At 37.3% G+C, this 17,405-nt stretch overlaps 1 protein-coding gene across 1 annotated transcript in view; it reads right to left on the reverse strand.

Annotated features, from left to right (window-relative positions):
* ptgfrnb (prostaglandin F2 receptor inhibitor b) overlaps nt 1-17,405 on the reverse strand; it is a 44,117-nt gene that overhangs the window by 17,588 nt on the left and 9,124 nt on the right. Inside the window, exons 4-5 of the mRNA XM_065254127.2 lie at nt 14,051-14,416; nt 2,676-3,098 (exon numbers count right to left, since the gene is read on the reverse strand). Coding sequence (XP_065110199.1) covers nt 2,676-3,098; nt 14,051-14,416 — 789 coding nt within the window. The remainder of the gene's footprint in view (nt 1-2,675; nt 3,099-14,050; nt 14,417-17,405) is intronic.

Below are 17,405 nucleotides of genomic sequence, written 5' to 3' on the forward strand. Positions count from 1 at the left end.
TATAAATAGGTCTATAGATTATAAATGTGACCGGTGTTATATGGTTTATGTAGCTTTCTTCACTTTATATTAGATAGAGCAGAAGCAGTTAAAGTGCCTCTCTTTCTATTTCTCTCTTGCAGATTAAAAGATTACCATCTCTTAGGGGTGTCCTCGACTAAGGATTTACATATTCGAATCAGAATTTTCGAATCTTTCCATAGTCGACCGATAGTCGAATCATCTATGTTTGTGTGCATGGGTTGGGAGGGGGCCAGACCAGGTACAAATTGGTAACTTTAATTTTCTTTCACAAGCAGCACACATAAACAACTGTCTGATAAAGTGACCAAAACTGTCTTTCAAGTAATAAACGAAGACAAAACTGACGATGCATTTATATATATATATTTTTTTAAGGTAAAATGTAAGGCAACATTTGTTTAATTATTCCTCATAACATTTTAAAGCCACGATCTACAGAACATCACACAAAAATACATTTTGATAACTAAAAAAATAACAAAGGTGATCCTGCCTTGGAAACTCCGGTAACAATTAAGTGTTTTTATTTAATTTGGAGATATAGCGCGTCAAAGCAGTCATGACCAAAAAAACCCAACAAATGACAAATAATTTGTGATTGTGACTGTAAATGATAAAAACTTATCTTTATATACAATTCATTAAACTTTAATTTATAACAAGAAAAACAATGACATTAATGATTTTATAGACATTACGCGTTATTATTTAGCACAGAAATACCTGCTTGCTTGCTCTGACTTTGATCATCTCTGTATTCACTTTAGATACAGAAAGACCGGATGATATTATTTATTTCAGGAATCTCTTTGCTATAATTTGAAAGTGAACACCAACTGACCATAATATTAAATTACAAGAAAGACATTCGTGTCAGGCAGAAATAGGTTCGGTGCAGATACTAGTTTCCGTTTCATCACCGAAATAAAAAAAACGGCTTACCTGTTTTGTAGTTTAACTTTAAGATAGACAATATAACCACTTTGTTTTAAATACATTTTAAAAACTTATACTCGTCGAAAAACATCCGTTTTTTTAATGTTTAGTTTGATGAACTCCTAAATATGAGACGCAGAGCACCTAACCCGTTCGGCTAAATTACATGCGCAAGCATGGCCAGCACGCAATAGCGCAACATCGATACAACAAAAAGCTATCAAAAATGTACATACTTAAATAAGATCGGAATTTACGTTTAATAAATAAATACAATTTTTTTGATAAAATAAGGTCAGAAGTAACAAAGTGCAGAACAAATATGCAAAATGCCTCAAGTGCACGGAAACAAAACACAGGCCAAATAGTTAAATCAGATAACCCAAAGTGATTTATAAATAAAATAAAATATAGAAATTTTTAAAAGAACGAAAGTCATAGTTTAATTTGCCAGCTTTGTCTTTTAAATGTCGAAACAAAGAGGCAAGGCTTTATTAAGATAGAGACCTCTTATGGACGTGAAGCCCTGTCACAGGGGTTGATGGATTTATGAACTCATTTTAAAAATATTTATTGAAAGCTGCTACTTCACATATTATTTGCAGCATTATAATAATATGCTGTATATTAATATATTGTGAGAAAGCTGTTATATGTGAAATCAGATAATGTGTGCACCCATATACGGCCAAAATTGAATGATCCTCATTTCATAACACATCTGCGACGATTCGACTATGAGATTGGTAAGCGACTTTTTCTCGCGGATCTTCTCCGCTCCCCCTTTCTTCTTTTTGGAGCCTCTGTTGTCCATAATTATAATTCTTAAGTGCAAGGCTAAATGATGTGCTATCATCACTGTGTATTTCCCCATAAACCCAGCGGCTGCTTGGACAAATCCATTTGAGGGGTGGGGCATGGGGCGCGATCGTAACACACACTGAACCTGTCATGAAGAAGCCGAAAATATTTCCCTATCACCCGCCCTCCAAGCCAAATGCAACTTAATTTATACATGACGGGCCGAAAGTAAATAACTTGAACATTTTGGCATAAAAAAAAAAAATCTCAGAGGCCACCGGCCCACATGTCGACCGGCCCACCGGGCATTTGCCCGGTTGTACAGATTACCAGTCCGAGCCTGCTTCTGTAGTTACATCGTGTAATAAGACCGACCGAAAATTAAAAGTATCGATTGAAAGTAACCAAGGGGACTATTTTTGGGCAATGTGTAATATCACTACGCCTGCTGCAGCCATGTTACATCAGCAAAGTCATTGATTATTACGCCAGAATAAGAGTATAGTTCCTAGCCATATCTGCCTAGAAAATCACAACTTTTAATTTTATGTCAGTCTTAGTACACAATGTAACTACAGAAGAGTCAAGTTTTAAATAGGAAAAATATCGAAATTCTTTGGTTATTTTTTAGCGCGATGCTAATGGTCTAATCAGATTCAATGGATTATGCTATGCTAAAAGTGGTAGCGCCAGACCCGTAGATCAGCTGAATATGTTTCAAAACGGTAAGAATCAAATGTTTAACTTAGGGGAGCTGGAAAATTAGCATATTTTAAAAAAGTGGATGTCCCTTTAACTTACTCTCTGTGTTCTACAAAAGGATGAGTTTACACATGCATATACAAGTTTTGTACGAGACAAGGTTGGGAAAGTAAATACAAAGTTTAATTATTTCTTTAAAATTGTACACTTACTTTTGTTAGCGAAGCTGACTTTGAACGCTGGACTCAGGAACTCCGCCGCCTTTTTCCAGTTCCCATGTTGAGAATGAGTCCATGCTGTGACGGCACAGGTGTAATCGCCCAGGTCCGCATCCGTTGTGTGCAGGAGGCGGAGCTTAAACACATAGGGTTCCACTCGGGTGGCCGCAATAAGCCCCGCCTTCATGCGACTCTCATACGACTCGCCTGGTATGAGGGTTCCGTTCTCATCCAGTGACGCAACAGTGCGGGTGGTAACCGGGTCATTACCGGACACAGCATTTTTAAGGAACCATGACACTGCCAGACGACCATTGTGAAGGTTGGAAACGTTTGAAACGTTGCATTGCAGTTCGGTTGGATCTCCTGAGAACTTTGCACTCAAAGTCGAGCCAAGAACGACAGCGTAATTTAAATCTGTAAGAGAAAGAATAAAACTTTCAACACAACACAAAAATAACAAGTAACAAATAACCCTAAGTGATTATTAAAACATTAAAAAAAAGGATATAAACAAAATGTTTAAATTCGATTTTTTAGATGTTCATTGCACTGCAAAAAAAATAATGTTTTTACTTAGTATTTTTGTCTTGTTTTCAGTACAAATATCTAAAAATTCTTAAACCAAGATGTTTTTTTCTTGATGAGCAAAATGACCTAAGAAAATAAGTCTAGTTTTTAAACAAAATGTATCTTGTAACTTAAATTAAGTGTTTAAGAAAAAAGTTCAAGATGTTTTGTAAATTTGATATTTTTTGTCTAAAAACTAGACATCTTTTCTTAGGTTATTTTGCTCATCAAGAAAATGCATCTTGACTTGAGAATTTTAGATATTTGTGCTTAAAACAAGACAAAAATACTAACTAAGAAAGTCATTTTTTGCAGTGTGTGCATTGCTACACATTACCAGTCCCAGTTACTAGGGTGTTTCGGGTGGTTGCGTACTGGCCCAAAGATTAAAACTAAACCTGATCCATGATTGCTGTGCAAATGTAGGAAAACTGGATTAAGTGTTGCAGTGGTTCTCTGTGCGTTCATGCATGGGTGAGAAATCTGAGACTATAAAAATCTTCCTCCTCATTTAAATCTCATACAGTCAGACGCACAAGCACGCTGTCATTAAAGGTGTACGGTGACCCTGTTTCTAAGCTGTTAACACAACAGTGTCAAGTGTTTCTGGGCAGTGAGCCCAACAGGCTTTGCTGTAGTGAACGACTCCCTGTCTCTCTACTATACAGCTGAGACCTTCATGCCTGAGTGAGCAGTGCCAGACAAATACACACACACACACACACACACACACGCACACACACACACACACACGCACACACTTCAACACTCGGACACACACTCACATACACACATCACCATTCATTCTCACACTCACTTCCGCTCTCTATTTCTCAAACACACACACACAATCACAGACACACACACGCACCAAAAAGAATCCAAACAAACACTGGAAAGGAACACAAACAATTGAGAAACATTCAGACAATCTCTCTCTCTCTCTCTCTCTCTCTCTCTCTCTCTCTCTCTCTCTCTCTCTCTCTCACACACAAACACACACACAAACACACACACACACACACACACACACACACACACACACACTGAGTGAGTCCCATATGTGCTGGTGGGTTTTGTGTTAAGCTTTTGGACGTCACGGCGATTGAATCACAGGTGCCATCTGCGCAGTGTGGTTCTCATGCGCATCACTTCCTGTTCTTCAATAAGCTCCGCCCACTTCAACCATACCTTATCATTCAAAGGAACAATAACTTCATCTTCTCTTCATCTCAGTGTTGTCTTGGAGAAATAATCAGGAATTAGTCAATTTCTTAAAAAAAAATCCAGATAGTTTACTCACCACCATGTTATCCAAAATGTTGATGTCTTTCTTTGTTCAGTCAAGAAGAGATTATGTTTTTAGAGGAAAACATTCCAGGATTTTTTCTCATTTTAATGGACTTTAATGGACCCCAACACTTAACAGTTTTAATGCAGTTTAAAATTGCCGTTTCAAAGGACTCTAAACGATCTCAAACGAGGCATAAGGGTCTTATCTAGCGAAACGATTGTCATTTTTGGCAAGGAAAATAAAAAATATGCACTTTTAAACCACAACTTATCTTCTTCCTCCGGCTCTGTGATGAGCCAGCGCTACCTCACGTTATTTGTATAATGCCATGGAAAGGTCACGTGTTACATATATGAAACGCACATTTGCAGACCATTTTAAACAATAAACTGACACAAAGACATTAATTATTATCATTCCACAATACAATAACGTCGGAACGGTCCTCTCCACACTTGTAAACACTGGGGAGTAGTTTCGCATACGTCATCCCTGACCTCTTAATGTGATGACATATTGCGTGAGGTCACACTGGCAGGTCACAGGACCAGAGATTTAAAAGTGCATATTTTTTATTTTTCTTGTAAAAAATGACAATGGTTTCACTAGATAAGACCCTTATGCCTTGTTTGAGATCATTTAGAGTCCTTTGAAACTGCAATTTTAAATTGCATTAAAACTGTTCAGTGTTGGGGTCCATTAAAGTCCATTAAAATGAGAAAAAACCTGGAATGTTTTCCTCAAAATACATAACTTCTTCTCGACTGAACAAGGAAAGACATTAAAATTTTGGATGACATGGTGGTGAGTAAATTATCTGGATTTTTTTGTGAAAATTGACCAATCCTTTAAAATAAAAGTCACTATCGACCAGCTCAATAACAAACCCAACTTGTAGGTGCCCTGTAGCACAATGGGTAGAGCACTGAGCAAGCAGCCAAAGGCCATGGGCTCGATTCCCACAGAACACACACAGTGCAGTCATTTTAAGATGGACCTAAGATGTTTGTATCATCAGCAAATAGCCACTTAATTACTTTAGAAAGTTAGTTACTCCTTTATTGGACTGTCATTATTTTTAGCAGTTTGGTGAACTTTTTGGGTTTGAATGATCCAGTAAAGATCATGAGAGAGAGAGCTCTAGATAAATAAAGAGAGGACGAGACGAGAGTGATTCTTTACCCAGACAAAGACAGCACACAAGACAAATGTCTCTTCAGCCGGTCGCTATGGACGAGAGCCGAGCATCCTGGGAACGGAAGAAAGGGGCAAGGGAGGGTCTCAAAGTGACTGTCAATCAACTTTAACAAGAGACTCTTCACTCAGACATTCAATCTACATTATCAGACGGAAACGCTTTATCTCACACATTTTATCACAGCGTTTCTCTCTCCGTTATCTTTATCCTTTCAGTCTGCTCTTCTTTCCTCCACGCTTTATTTTTGTCCTCATTCTTCTAGTTTCGTTGGGTGCCCTGCACACCTGTCCAAACAATAGACTTCAATGCTTTTACCTTACCAAGTCGGAAACCAGGTGTTATTTCTCATTGTTATAAAACCTTAATTCAATAAAGAGAATGATAAATTCAGGCTTGCCAGGTAAGTCACGGGTCGTCTTTTGGAGATTAACAAGAAATGAAAACCAAAACTAATCTTTTGGGCGACACCCCATAATTACGGTTTTACAGCTCAGAGGAGAAAAATAAAAACAAAAGCAAATCACAACCCACATGGTAACCCAAAACAAACCTGAAACTAAATGAGACACATCAAAGCAACCCCAACACCAAACCAAAACTAAAACAACTCAACTAACCAAATAAAACAAAACAAAAATAGCTCAGGTAAGAATACAATATGAAACTGCAGAATAGGACTTTATGATAACTAGGACTATCAAAAGATGAATCGCGATTAAATAGCATACAAAATAAAAGTCTGGGTTTGGATTATATATTTGTATGTATTCATTATGTATATAAAATGCACACCTAAAATGCACACCACTGTATAAATAAAAAATATTATGTATATTTTTAAATGTTATATTTTATATAAAATGTAAATAAATATTGTATTTACTTGTAATTAGTATGTATATATAAATACACACATGCATGTAAAAATAAGATTTTTATTATGTATGTTTCTTAAATGCATACAAATATAAATTTATTTTCATACAAATTAATTACACAATACACACTAGTTCTGCAAAACGATTAATCTTGAGCTTTGTTTACATCATATATTAATGTATGTACTGTATATAATAATCATGTATATATAAATACACTCACATGCATGTATAATTTTTATAAAAATATTTATATATTAAGTACTCATAATTATATTTAATATAAATTATACATAAATATAAAAATGTAAATACACATGTAAATATTTCTTAAGTATATACTTGCATTTGTGTGTATTTATTTATATGTACATAATTATTATACAGAGTACACACACATATTTGATTTAAACAAAAACTTTTATTCTCCAAACGATTAGTCGTGATTAATCGTTTGTAGCACTAACATTATGAAAAAACATACTTTTATTTTGTATGCGATTAATCGCGATTAATCATTTGACAGCCCTAATTATAACTCAAGCACATAAAAACATGATCTCACACAGGACGAAGAAAATCTGGAGGTTTATTTGACTACACACAAGTATCTTGGTTCTTGGTTTTTCAGCACAAAGCATCCAGCGATGCACAAAAACTGAATGAAACGCAGCTCTCTACTATCACTCAGAGTCCTTTAACAGGAACCTTGAACATCAAGCATCAGTTTAAGGCCGCGTGTTGGTGTTGTATTATCTCACTGAAGAGCTGTGTTGGATAATAAATCACTAACCGGCGCACGCAGAGGACGAACCTCCATGAATCAGAAATAAAACATGATAACAGCAGGTACCACCCCCAACATGACATCATCCCAGAAAGACCTCAAGATACCACCGGCATACTTTCATCCACCGCGATAAAAATAGGTCACACATAATTGTGCCGCACACACAGCAGTGTATTTAGATATGAAGGCGTAGCGGCATAACCAACACAAAGACATCTGAATCGCTGTGTATTTACAAGCTTATAGATAAGATTAAAGAGCGACTCATTCATCCAGGAACTTAAAGGAGATGTTGGCAGTCAGCATTGAGATTTCACAGTTAAAACACCTTGGGTTTCTGAAACAGACATGAACGACACCTCACATTACATGTGCAGTGGCGGAGCCAGAGGGCTATTTGGGGTGGCAATTGCCACCCCAGACGAAGTCCTTGCCACCCCTGTTGCCACCCCGCTGAAAACATTACACTGTTTGATTTTCACGAACATTTCTCAAATCTTCCAGCGGACGTGAATGCATCCTTCAGCACGCACAAGCGTTGCTGCTATCTTTTCATTACGCTTGATCGACTTCATGTGGCACCGCAAGAACCGACTCCCAGATGACGTCAAAGTTCCACGAGAGCGATTTAAAAGCAAACTCCTCCCTATGATTTCGCGAATCGCTCTCGCGGTACTTTGACGTAATCCAGCTGGCGATTCTTGCGGCGCCGCATGACGTCGAACAAGCCTATTGGTTAAGCTGACATGAGCTCCTTGGTGCTCCAAAACATAACGCGGCAGCACGCACAGGATCGATGAAGAGCGTTTTGCTGGTATGTACGGCTTTTATTGGTATTAAATTAAACGAAGTACTGTTTTAACGGGAAGTAAGGAAGACATTGCACTGTAGTGCTTAGCATTAATACTTCAATGAGCCTTACTAGTCTTGTGAAACTGACTAATACTGTCACACCTGCGTGAAGATGCTTAAAACAATAAAAAACATGTCATTAGCAAATGTTCAGCAACAATCACAGACATTAGGTAGGCTTATTCATATTGTCACGTGTAATGCAGCATATTGAACTTAATAAAACCACCGTGGATATAGTACAGGGATGTAAACAGCACGCTTTTTCGGGCCTCGCGCTTTTTAAATGTCAGTTTGGGTGACTTGGGTCTGAGAGAGTTGGATTATAATTTCAAAAAGTCATCTGAAGCCATAGCTTAATGTGAGGGACAGAAGTCTATTTACATTATTACATTAAATTTAAATGGAAACTCGTTCCCTCCTCCCTTAACATAACAAGTCTAGACGTCTGTAAGCAATTTTCCTTGTGTTGTCAAATAGGCTAGACCTCAATATACTCAGATTTTGTCGTAGTGTATTATTTTAATATTTGTATTATTAGTAACGGTGTACTTATGGTAAATAAAAACAAGCAAATTGTTCAAAATTTTGGTTTCTTCATGAGGTGTGTAACTATAGGGACAGCGAAATTACCAACTTCTTTCTAAAGAAGCAGAGGTCAGGTGCAGATCAGGGCCAAACAGATCCCAGTTGTTCTATTTTTGCTGTATCCTTAATACATATATAATTGTGTACATTTTGGAAAATAAACAACTTTAATTTAATCTATATACATTTTGTGGAAAATAATTAATTTTTAGTGTAATTGAACACTTTGTATATTGACCCCCCAAAATAATACCTTGCCACCCCTTTGCCACCCCTGTTTTAAAAGTCTAGCTCCGCCACTGACAGTGTGTTGAGCAGATGTGTGCTATTATCATACAATCTTGTTGGATGAAGTTTTCTTTAAATAAACTGGGATGCATAAAAGTGTCTGATAGGTGTAAAGTTGTTTATTCTGTAAACAACCTTGAAACTTGCATGATGAACAGGGGATTTTCACAGAAAAGTAACGTGTTATTTAATGTGTCGACATACAGTAACTGAAACGAATGTCGAGGTCACCACCTTCTCAAATGTTTCCCCTGGACAGAAAGACCCAGTAATCTGACACGCAAGACTGATTTTAGTAATGCTATCAACATGATCTTAAGTTTTACAGTATATCAATCAAAACTTTAATGAGTTTAAGGTCGTAATAACATCTTTGATAAGTTTCCTGGGATATAAAGTAGCAATAAAAGTTTGTATCCTGCTCCTGCTCACTGTTTTATCCTTTAAAAACCTCTTGAGGAGATACACATCAGCGTCTAACAGCTGAATGTTTTAGGTGAAACTGTACCTTCCAGTGTTACCAAATGTTCAACACCTGATCTGTGCAAATGTGTGTGTGGGTCCAGTTATATTTGGAGATGTCCTCACTCTTGGAGTCTTTTCACATAACCTTCTTATGTCCTAAATTTCATTTTGATCTGGTTACGCTGGTGTGAAATCTGTGGGATGTGTTCATTTTTAATCTATGACTCAAAATGTCTTGGGGCATATTACAGTAAGACACGACTGTGACTGACGTCAAGCAGGTACATTTCCTTCTTTCCCAAAGAATATTTAATATTCAATGCAATAATAAACACTTTCATGTAATGAATGCAGATGAAATGAATGCATTACAGTAGATAAATACAATTGTCATATGCATCTAGCTTTTTTCAGAAGTACAGTGGCACTAAAAGTATTAAGACACTTAAATCTATACTTAAATGTATATAATTATATATAGATATTTAAAATATCAAAGAAATCATTTTACAGATTGAATAAAGTAGATACAGTGATGAAAAAGACGCGGAAAACTTTCTGCGGTGAACGGTTAATGCGATGAAGGGTTAATTCTGTGAACGGTTAATGCTGTGGACTGATAATACGGTGAGCTGTTAATGCGGTGAACGGCTAATGCTGTGAGGGGTTAATGCGGTGAAGGGTTAATGTGGTGAACGGTTAATGCGGTGAACGGTCAATGCGATTAACGGTCAATGCAATTAATGGTAAATGCGGTGAACGATTAATGCTGTGAATGGTTAATGCTGTGAACAGTTAATGTGGTGAACGGTTAATGCGGTGAACGGTTAATGCGGTAAACGGTTAATGCTGTGAATGTTTAATGTGGTGAATGGTTAATGCGGTGAGCGGTTAATGCTGTTAGCGGTTAATGCAGTGAGCGGTTAATGCAGTGAACGGTTAATGCAGTGAACGGTCAATGCGATGAATGGTTAATGCAGTGAAAGATTATTGCTGTGAAGGGATACTCCAATGAACGGTTAATGCGGTGAGTGGTTAATGCGTTGAACGATTAATGCGCTGAACGTTTAATGGGGTTAACGTTTAATGCGGTTAACGTTAAATGCGGTGAACGGTTAATGTGGTGAATGGTTAATGCTATGAGTTAATTAATGCAGAGAACGGTTAATGCGGTGAGTGGTTAATGCAGTGAATGGTTAATGCTGTGAGTGGTAAATGCGGTGAACAGTCAATGCGGTGAACGGTTAATGTGGTTAACGTTTAATGCAGTGAACGGTTAATGGTTAATGCTCTGAGTGGTTAATGCGGTGCACGGTTAATTCAGTGTACAGTTAATGCTGTGAGTGGTTAATGTGGTGAACGGTAAATGCGGTGAACTGTACTTGTGGTTACTCTTAGTTGTGCGAAAATCTCTAGTATAATTTGTTCGAGAAGATCAACTGATTACAAGGACATTATCCATTTTAATATATTTCTTTAATCTCTAATTACATTTGAGGGATGCTACAAAAAAACTTTAATCACACCCGACTTTAATAATATTGTAACTCCCACAAGACTGAGGCATGGATGTGAGACCCTTCAGGATGTGAGAGACGATGTCTTTTATGGCTCAAATTTGTTGCAATCAGTGTAGGTGGAAATTGTCAGCATTTCACACTGGAATGCACCCCACATGAACTTCATACAAGATTCGTATAGACATTTGATTTTAATAATTTCTGTGAATAAACAGAGTTAAGCTCTCTTGTTAATCACAGCGACACTGGGATCCCACCAGATTAGCAGACGTCTAACATGAACAATGGCTTTTAGCCTGTAAAGCTCGACATGAGCATCCATCAGTACGACCACCCACAGCTCGAAACCTTCAGATCTACTGTCTCATTACACTTCATGTACGGCCCACAGGCACGAGAGCTGCTGTCTGAACACTGAAACACATGCAGATAATCTCTCGAGCTCTTCAGCACCCTGTTAAATCTCAACAAACCCAGCATAAACACCAACCTCAACCCATCCATGTTCACTTTAGATTTGGACAACTTAAAAGGGAATACTTCACCCAAAAACTTGTCATTATTTACTCACCCTCATGTCATTTGATCCCCAGTGTCTTTCTTTGTTCTTTAAAACCCAAATGCAGATTATTTAGAAAGTGTGTTTGGTGTTGTCTGGTTACTATGAGAGTGGATGGTGACCAAACCAGAAAAACCTTTTAGCTTCAAAAAATTCCCAAGTGTTAAATAAATAACCTCACTGGACTTGTGTCATATATTTTAAGTGTCCTGAGGACTTTCTTGTTGTGGATATTGCTGCTGTTTCAGTTCTTACTAGGGATGCTCAAATTGACCGTTTAACCGTTAACCGAAGGTAAGAATTTATGACCGATTAACATTATCAGTTAAAATAAAAAAATATTTGTTAATAAATGGTGCGTGTCGTCATGAGCCGACAGACATTTTGCCACTTGTCTATCTTTAATTTGTGAATGTCCTGTAAATGACACAAATTATTGCTGCCCTGACGGTCTGATAAAGCTGAACAGAGACGCGCGCTTGTCCGCGCAAGATGACGCGGTCCGTCTCGCGCACATCCGGACAGATGTTCGCTGATGGCCTCTGACCCTGACCATAAACATCTCTCTTTTTGCACAAACGGAGAAAGACGACGCAAAACCAAAACTTTCTGAAAAGCGTCCTGCTTTAGAAATGACCATTGTGTGGTAGATGAAACGGAGACAATCTGCCTTTTTTGGATATTAATCCTCTGGACTGATCGCGTGCTTTTTAATAAGGTAATGTTGCGTGAATATCTGATAATGTATGAATCCTGGTTCTGTTGTTGATCTGTCGCTGCTGTTTGCACGTTCAAATTAAATCTTTTGTTTTTACTAGTTCACAGACAACCGTCAACTGTATTTTTACTCAATGAGAATTTCATATTAAAATCTTATAAGTTAACGGTTAATGTTCGGTTTAGAAGCTACGGTTGTCGGCCGGGAAAATTAACTGATATGAGTATCCCTAGTTCTTACACATTAATTAGAAAAAACATCCTAAAAAAGTTCAGATACAAGAAATGTGCATTGAAAGAGAGGCACAGGTCAAGACTTTCATCAAACTATGGATTATATTGTAGTTTGTCTTTCACCAAACCCTTCTGTATGCCTTCAGGACATATTTGGGCCCTTTTGAAGCTTGAAGTGGGACCATTTACTCCTTAAAATCTGCAGTTTGGAGAACAAAGGAAGACGTTGGGATCAAGTGACATGAGGGTGAGCAAATAATGACAAAGTTTTTGGGTGAACTATCCCGTTTTCTAAACATTTTATCAAGTTTCCAATTTGCAGTCGTGTCGCAACATGCGAGTATGAGAATGTAAGAGGAAACTATTGAAATTTCATCAACACTAGGCCAACAGATAAACAAGATTTAACAAGAATCCTCTTCTCAAAGAAGACCCACGGCCATCCCTCAGAAAACTGAGTGCAATTCACTAAAATAATCGCATATTATGTTCCTTAATGTTATATAAATACAGCACAACATCAAATGAATATTTCAAGAATGGCAGTAGAAGCTCTGGGTAAAAACAAATCTGTAAAGAACTTAAGATGGCATTTTCACAAAATGTCACAAAATGTAAGACCCTACGGGTTATTTGCATAAAAAATAAAAACAACAAAGTTGTGATTAATACTTAAGAAACTAAAAATACATTTGACGGCATTCATATTAAAGATGTCGTAGAGTCTACGACTGTTTTTTTTGTAGGCATAGATGAATAATAAGAGTTGTGTACATGTTAATGACATATCGTGAGCCTCGAACACGATTGTTTCCTCCTTCTTATGTAAACCTTGTGCATGCAAAAGACCGCTGGAAAACAGACCAATCTCAACATAACACCAACTGTGACGTTACAGTCAAGATGAACACCCCCAATTTTAAATTACACATTAAATACAATGTTGTTACAATGCTAAAAACAAAGTTGTGACTGCTGAGTTAGCACTGTATGCTAGTTAATGCTATATGCTATAAGTTCTATTATTGACGTTACAGTTATGTTTTGCAGGTCCAAACTTACCACTCAGAAACGTCCATTAACAATCTCAAAACAATCTTCATCGATACAGACTCAAACATAAGATCTGTTTACACACACACAGAGCTACTGAAGGGGAAACAGCCAATCAGAGCAGAGCTCAACATTATTATTCATGACCCATTCAAATAAGGTAATAATAATCCATTTCATTATAAAGGCAAATCCTAGGGTTGTAAATGGACATGTAAAACTGACTCTGGATCATTTTTGCACTTAACGATATGTAGATATCAGAGAACAATTTAACAGATTATTTCAATGCATTCTTTGGCACCTTTAACACTTTGTGCTGACACATGTATGTTTGTTATTAAAATCTGCAGATCTGCTTACTTTGCTTGATGACGTTAACTCGCACCGGAGCAGAAATCTTCTCGGCGGCCTCGTACCAGCGTCCACTGTTATGATTGATCCACATGCTCACTTTACACGAATAGAGTCCTGCATCAGTCGTATCCACTCGGTGAACCTTCAGTTGAAAATCCCACTTGCCCAACCGTCTCACGTCCACTCCATCAGAGGAGGTGCGCAGGACGCCGTCACGACCCAAACCGCCCAACACACGGGTGCCATTCAGCAGCCACGTCACCTCCAGGTCAACTGAGTTCAAGTCATTGACAGAAACCGTACAGTTGAGTATCAGCGTCTCTCCGGACGATAATGATCTGCTTTCCCGGACCTCCACACTGAGAGAGCTCGCTAAACGAAAAACACAGAAAATACATGAATTTATAATACAGAAGTGTGCTTAATAGGAGAGGTCCTCAACTCCGGTCCTAAGGGTTTACAGCACAGTTTTACGTCTTTCTGATCTGACAAATTCACTTCAGTTCATCTTTCTGTTGAGGAAAACTCATAGTGCCTCATTTGATCTTGCAAATCTGTTGTTTTTTTTAGGATATCAATTGATTTTTCTTCTTAAAATTGCTTAGGATAAATAAAAATAAAACCAAAAAAGACAATTGAAAAATTAAAGTTAAAATATAGAGTAGATACAACTTAGTAAAGTAAAAAAAGTTTGGCTAAAATTATGTGGATTTGAGTCAATCTGATGTGAAATGTTTCAGGTCGTATCAAAATTGGATCTTCGTATGAAAACCCCAGCAAATGCATTTTTCAGTCATTTGCATCTTTAAAAGAAAATCATGTTTTTAAATATTTTCTATATAAAAATAAACTTATATTTAACACTATGTGTCACATACCATGTGAAAGCTGAGATTCTTCTGTTTTCAGTAATATATGACAAATGTATAGGGAAATTCTTAAAATTCTTGTAAAACAGGTTTGTTTGAATGATGTGCATGTCCAAAAAAGCAAAAAAAAAAACTCTTAAATCACAGCCGAATACAAGCTTTAGGTGCTGTGTGTCTCAAACTCAGGATTCCTCAGGCACCAGCATCCAGCATTTCTGCACGTAGCAGTTTTAAAATGTGTTTAAAGTAGGGTGGATACTGTAAGAAGTTGAGCTACAGAGCAAAAAAACTGTTCCTGAAACTTTGGAGATGAAAAATATGACCCAATTGTCGCTCGTGCGATTTAATATTATGGTCTGTTTTCACTTTTTAATGATAGAAAAGTTTCTTAAAACTAATGATATAAGAATCATCATGCATTTCTATGCCTGATGTGAAAACAGAGACGATCAAAGTCAAGTTCAGGTATTTTTGCACAGAATAATAAAGCAAAGTGTCAATAAAATCATTAATTTCAGTATTTTTCATCTTATAAATACATTTTTTTGTATTTTTTATGATAATGACAACTTTGACGCCCTAAACCCTAAAATTATATTACGCACCTTTAGCCGAGGTTTCACAGCCAGGGTCACAAATCTTTACTAATATTAAAGTTTGATTGCAGACTTGGTAAACCTGACCTCAGTTTATGATATTTAGTCTCAGATATTTCTCATGAGAGAAAGACCAAGAAATCTTAAAAATGTCTTCATTATATTTATTGCTGTCTAAAGAAATACTGTGATATTAAAAAGATCTCATCAGTGAATTTTCTTTCCTATGGGAGCTGATGATTTGAATTATGTGTGTTAAATATGAGAGACACAGAAAATCTGCAGTGGCGTGAGTTGAGAAACTCTGCTTATGAATATTCAATTGTTTCTATAAAATATCATAAATGTATTGCTAAAACAGGTTACACAGCCTGTGAACCATGTAGTGCTAAATTATGGAGTTATACAATTAAACATTTCTGTGTTTGTGATTTTTTTTGGGCGGGGCTAAAATGGTGCCCTTAATGATGCACTGGAGCCACCGAGCATGGCTCCGCCCACAACACAATCTCGCAAGCATCTATTCAGGTTGTAGCGGTATTTGAAAGGTGAAAGACACGGCAGCTTTCCTGCAAGTGGGCGTGGTTTCAGCACAGACAGCGGACACGCCCCCAGCGTTTGAGAGCAGAGAATCCTGCCAATTTTTCTTTTAAGATTTTGATAACTTCTTTTATTTATTTGGTGTTTTTAAGCATTTAAATTTGGCTTGGTGGTTAATCACACATTTAATGTCGGACTTTAAGTTAAAGGTTCACATGACTAGGGATGGGCACGAGTACTCGATTGCTCGAGTACTCGAACGTGGCATCGATGATCGATCACGAAAACGATGATCATGTGGGTTTATTTGTTTATTTATTGTGGATATGGCGGCATTTGGATGTCTGGTTAGCATTACAAGCGCATGTGGTAGTAAAGACTGGGTCTGGAGATGCGTGTTTGACGTAGTGTCAAGCTACGCAGACCGACGTATGACATCAGTAATTACCATGCGTGATTCAAAAACAAACAGATAATTCCGCGCGACCGCACCGCAGAAAACCCGCCGATCCGCGCAATGCGCGGCAGCCCGCCGATCCCGTGAAGCCAGCCACAACTGGCATCACTGAGGCACTATGGTTTATTAAAAGGACGTCGTGATTTTCGGAAAAACAGTCAGTCAGGTGCAAAATGTACAGCGCCGTCAAAAGTTCAATGGATTATCATCTCATGTTTAAACATCAAATGTCAAGAGATACCAGAGAGCCATATGAGCATTACCATTACATCTTGACTGAGGTAAGAGGACGACACGACACAGCTAAACGCTAAAATGATAGCAAAACACTTAAAGCTGCTTAATGTTATGAAGCTTGAACTTTGACTGGACGTGTTTAAAAGTGCGCTGTTTTGATGCACATCCACAAAGGGAGTTAAACTTTCTTTTTTTTTAGATAACTTAGTTGAAACCTTAGTTGAAGTCTTGCATTTTATGCAGATAGATGCACGTTGTACATTTATGTTGTATAAAGGCTTAATATTATGCAGAGTGCGTCAAATAGAAAGGGCTTCGGTTTGTGTTTATTAACACCCTTTAGTTTCACTTCATCACGCAGCTTTTCCTGTTAGAGGTTTCTGTTAAAAACATTTGATTAATTAGGAATCTAGTATGTGTTCATTGTTCTGTCATAGTTTCTTCAAAATTAAGTTTTATTTGAGTGTTTTAATCAAAATATTTTCATTTTCACCATGACGTGTACGCCCCGCCCCTTTTATTGCCCCGCCTCCAGTTAATCGAGTACTCGTTCTTCAGACCTATGGATTAATCGAAATGAAAAAATGACATAAATGCACATCCCTACACATGACCAATAATGACATAGGGGTGAGTAAATATTCTTACTAGGTAAACTATTT

The sequence above is a fragment of the Paramisgurnus dabryanus genome, chromosome 4, assembly GCF_030506205.2.
Source record: "Paramisgurnus dabryanus chromosome 4, PD_genome_1.1, whole genome shotgun sequence".
NCBI classification, from domain to species: Eukaryota; Metazoa; Chordata; class Actinopteri; order Cypriniformes; family Cobitidae; genus Paramisgurnus; species Paramisgurnus dabryanus.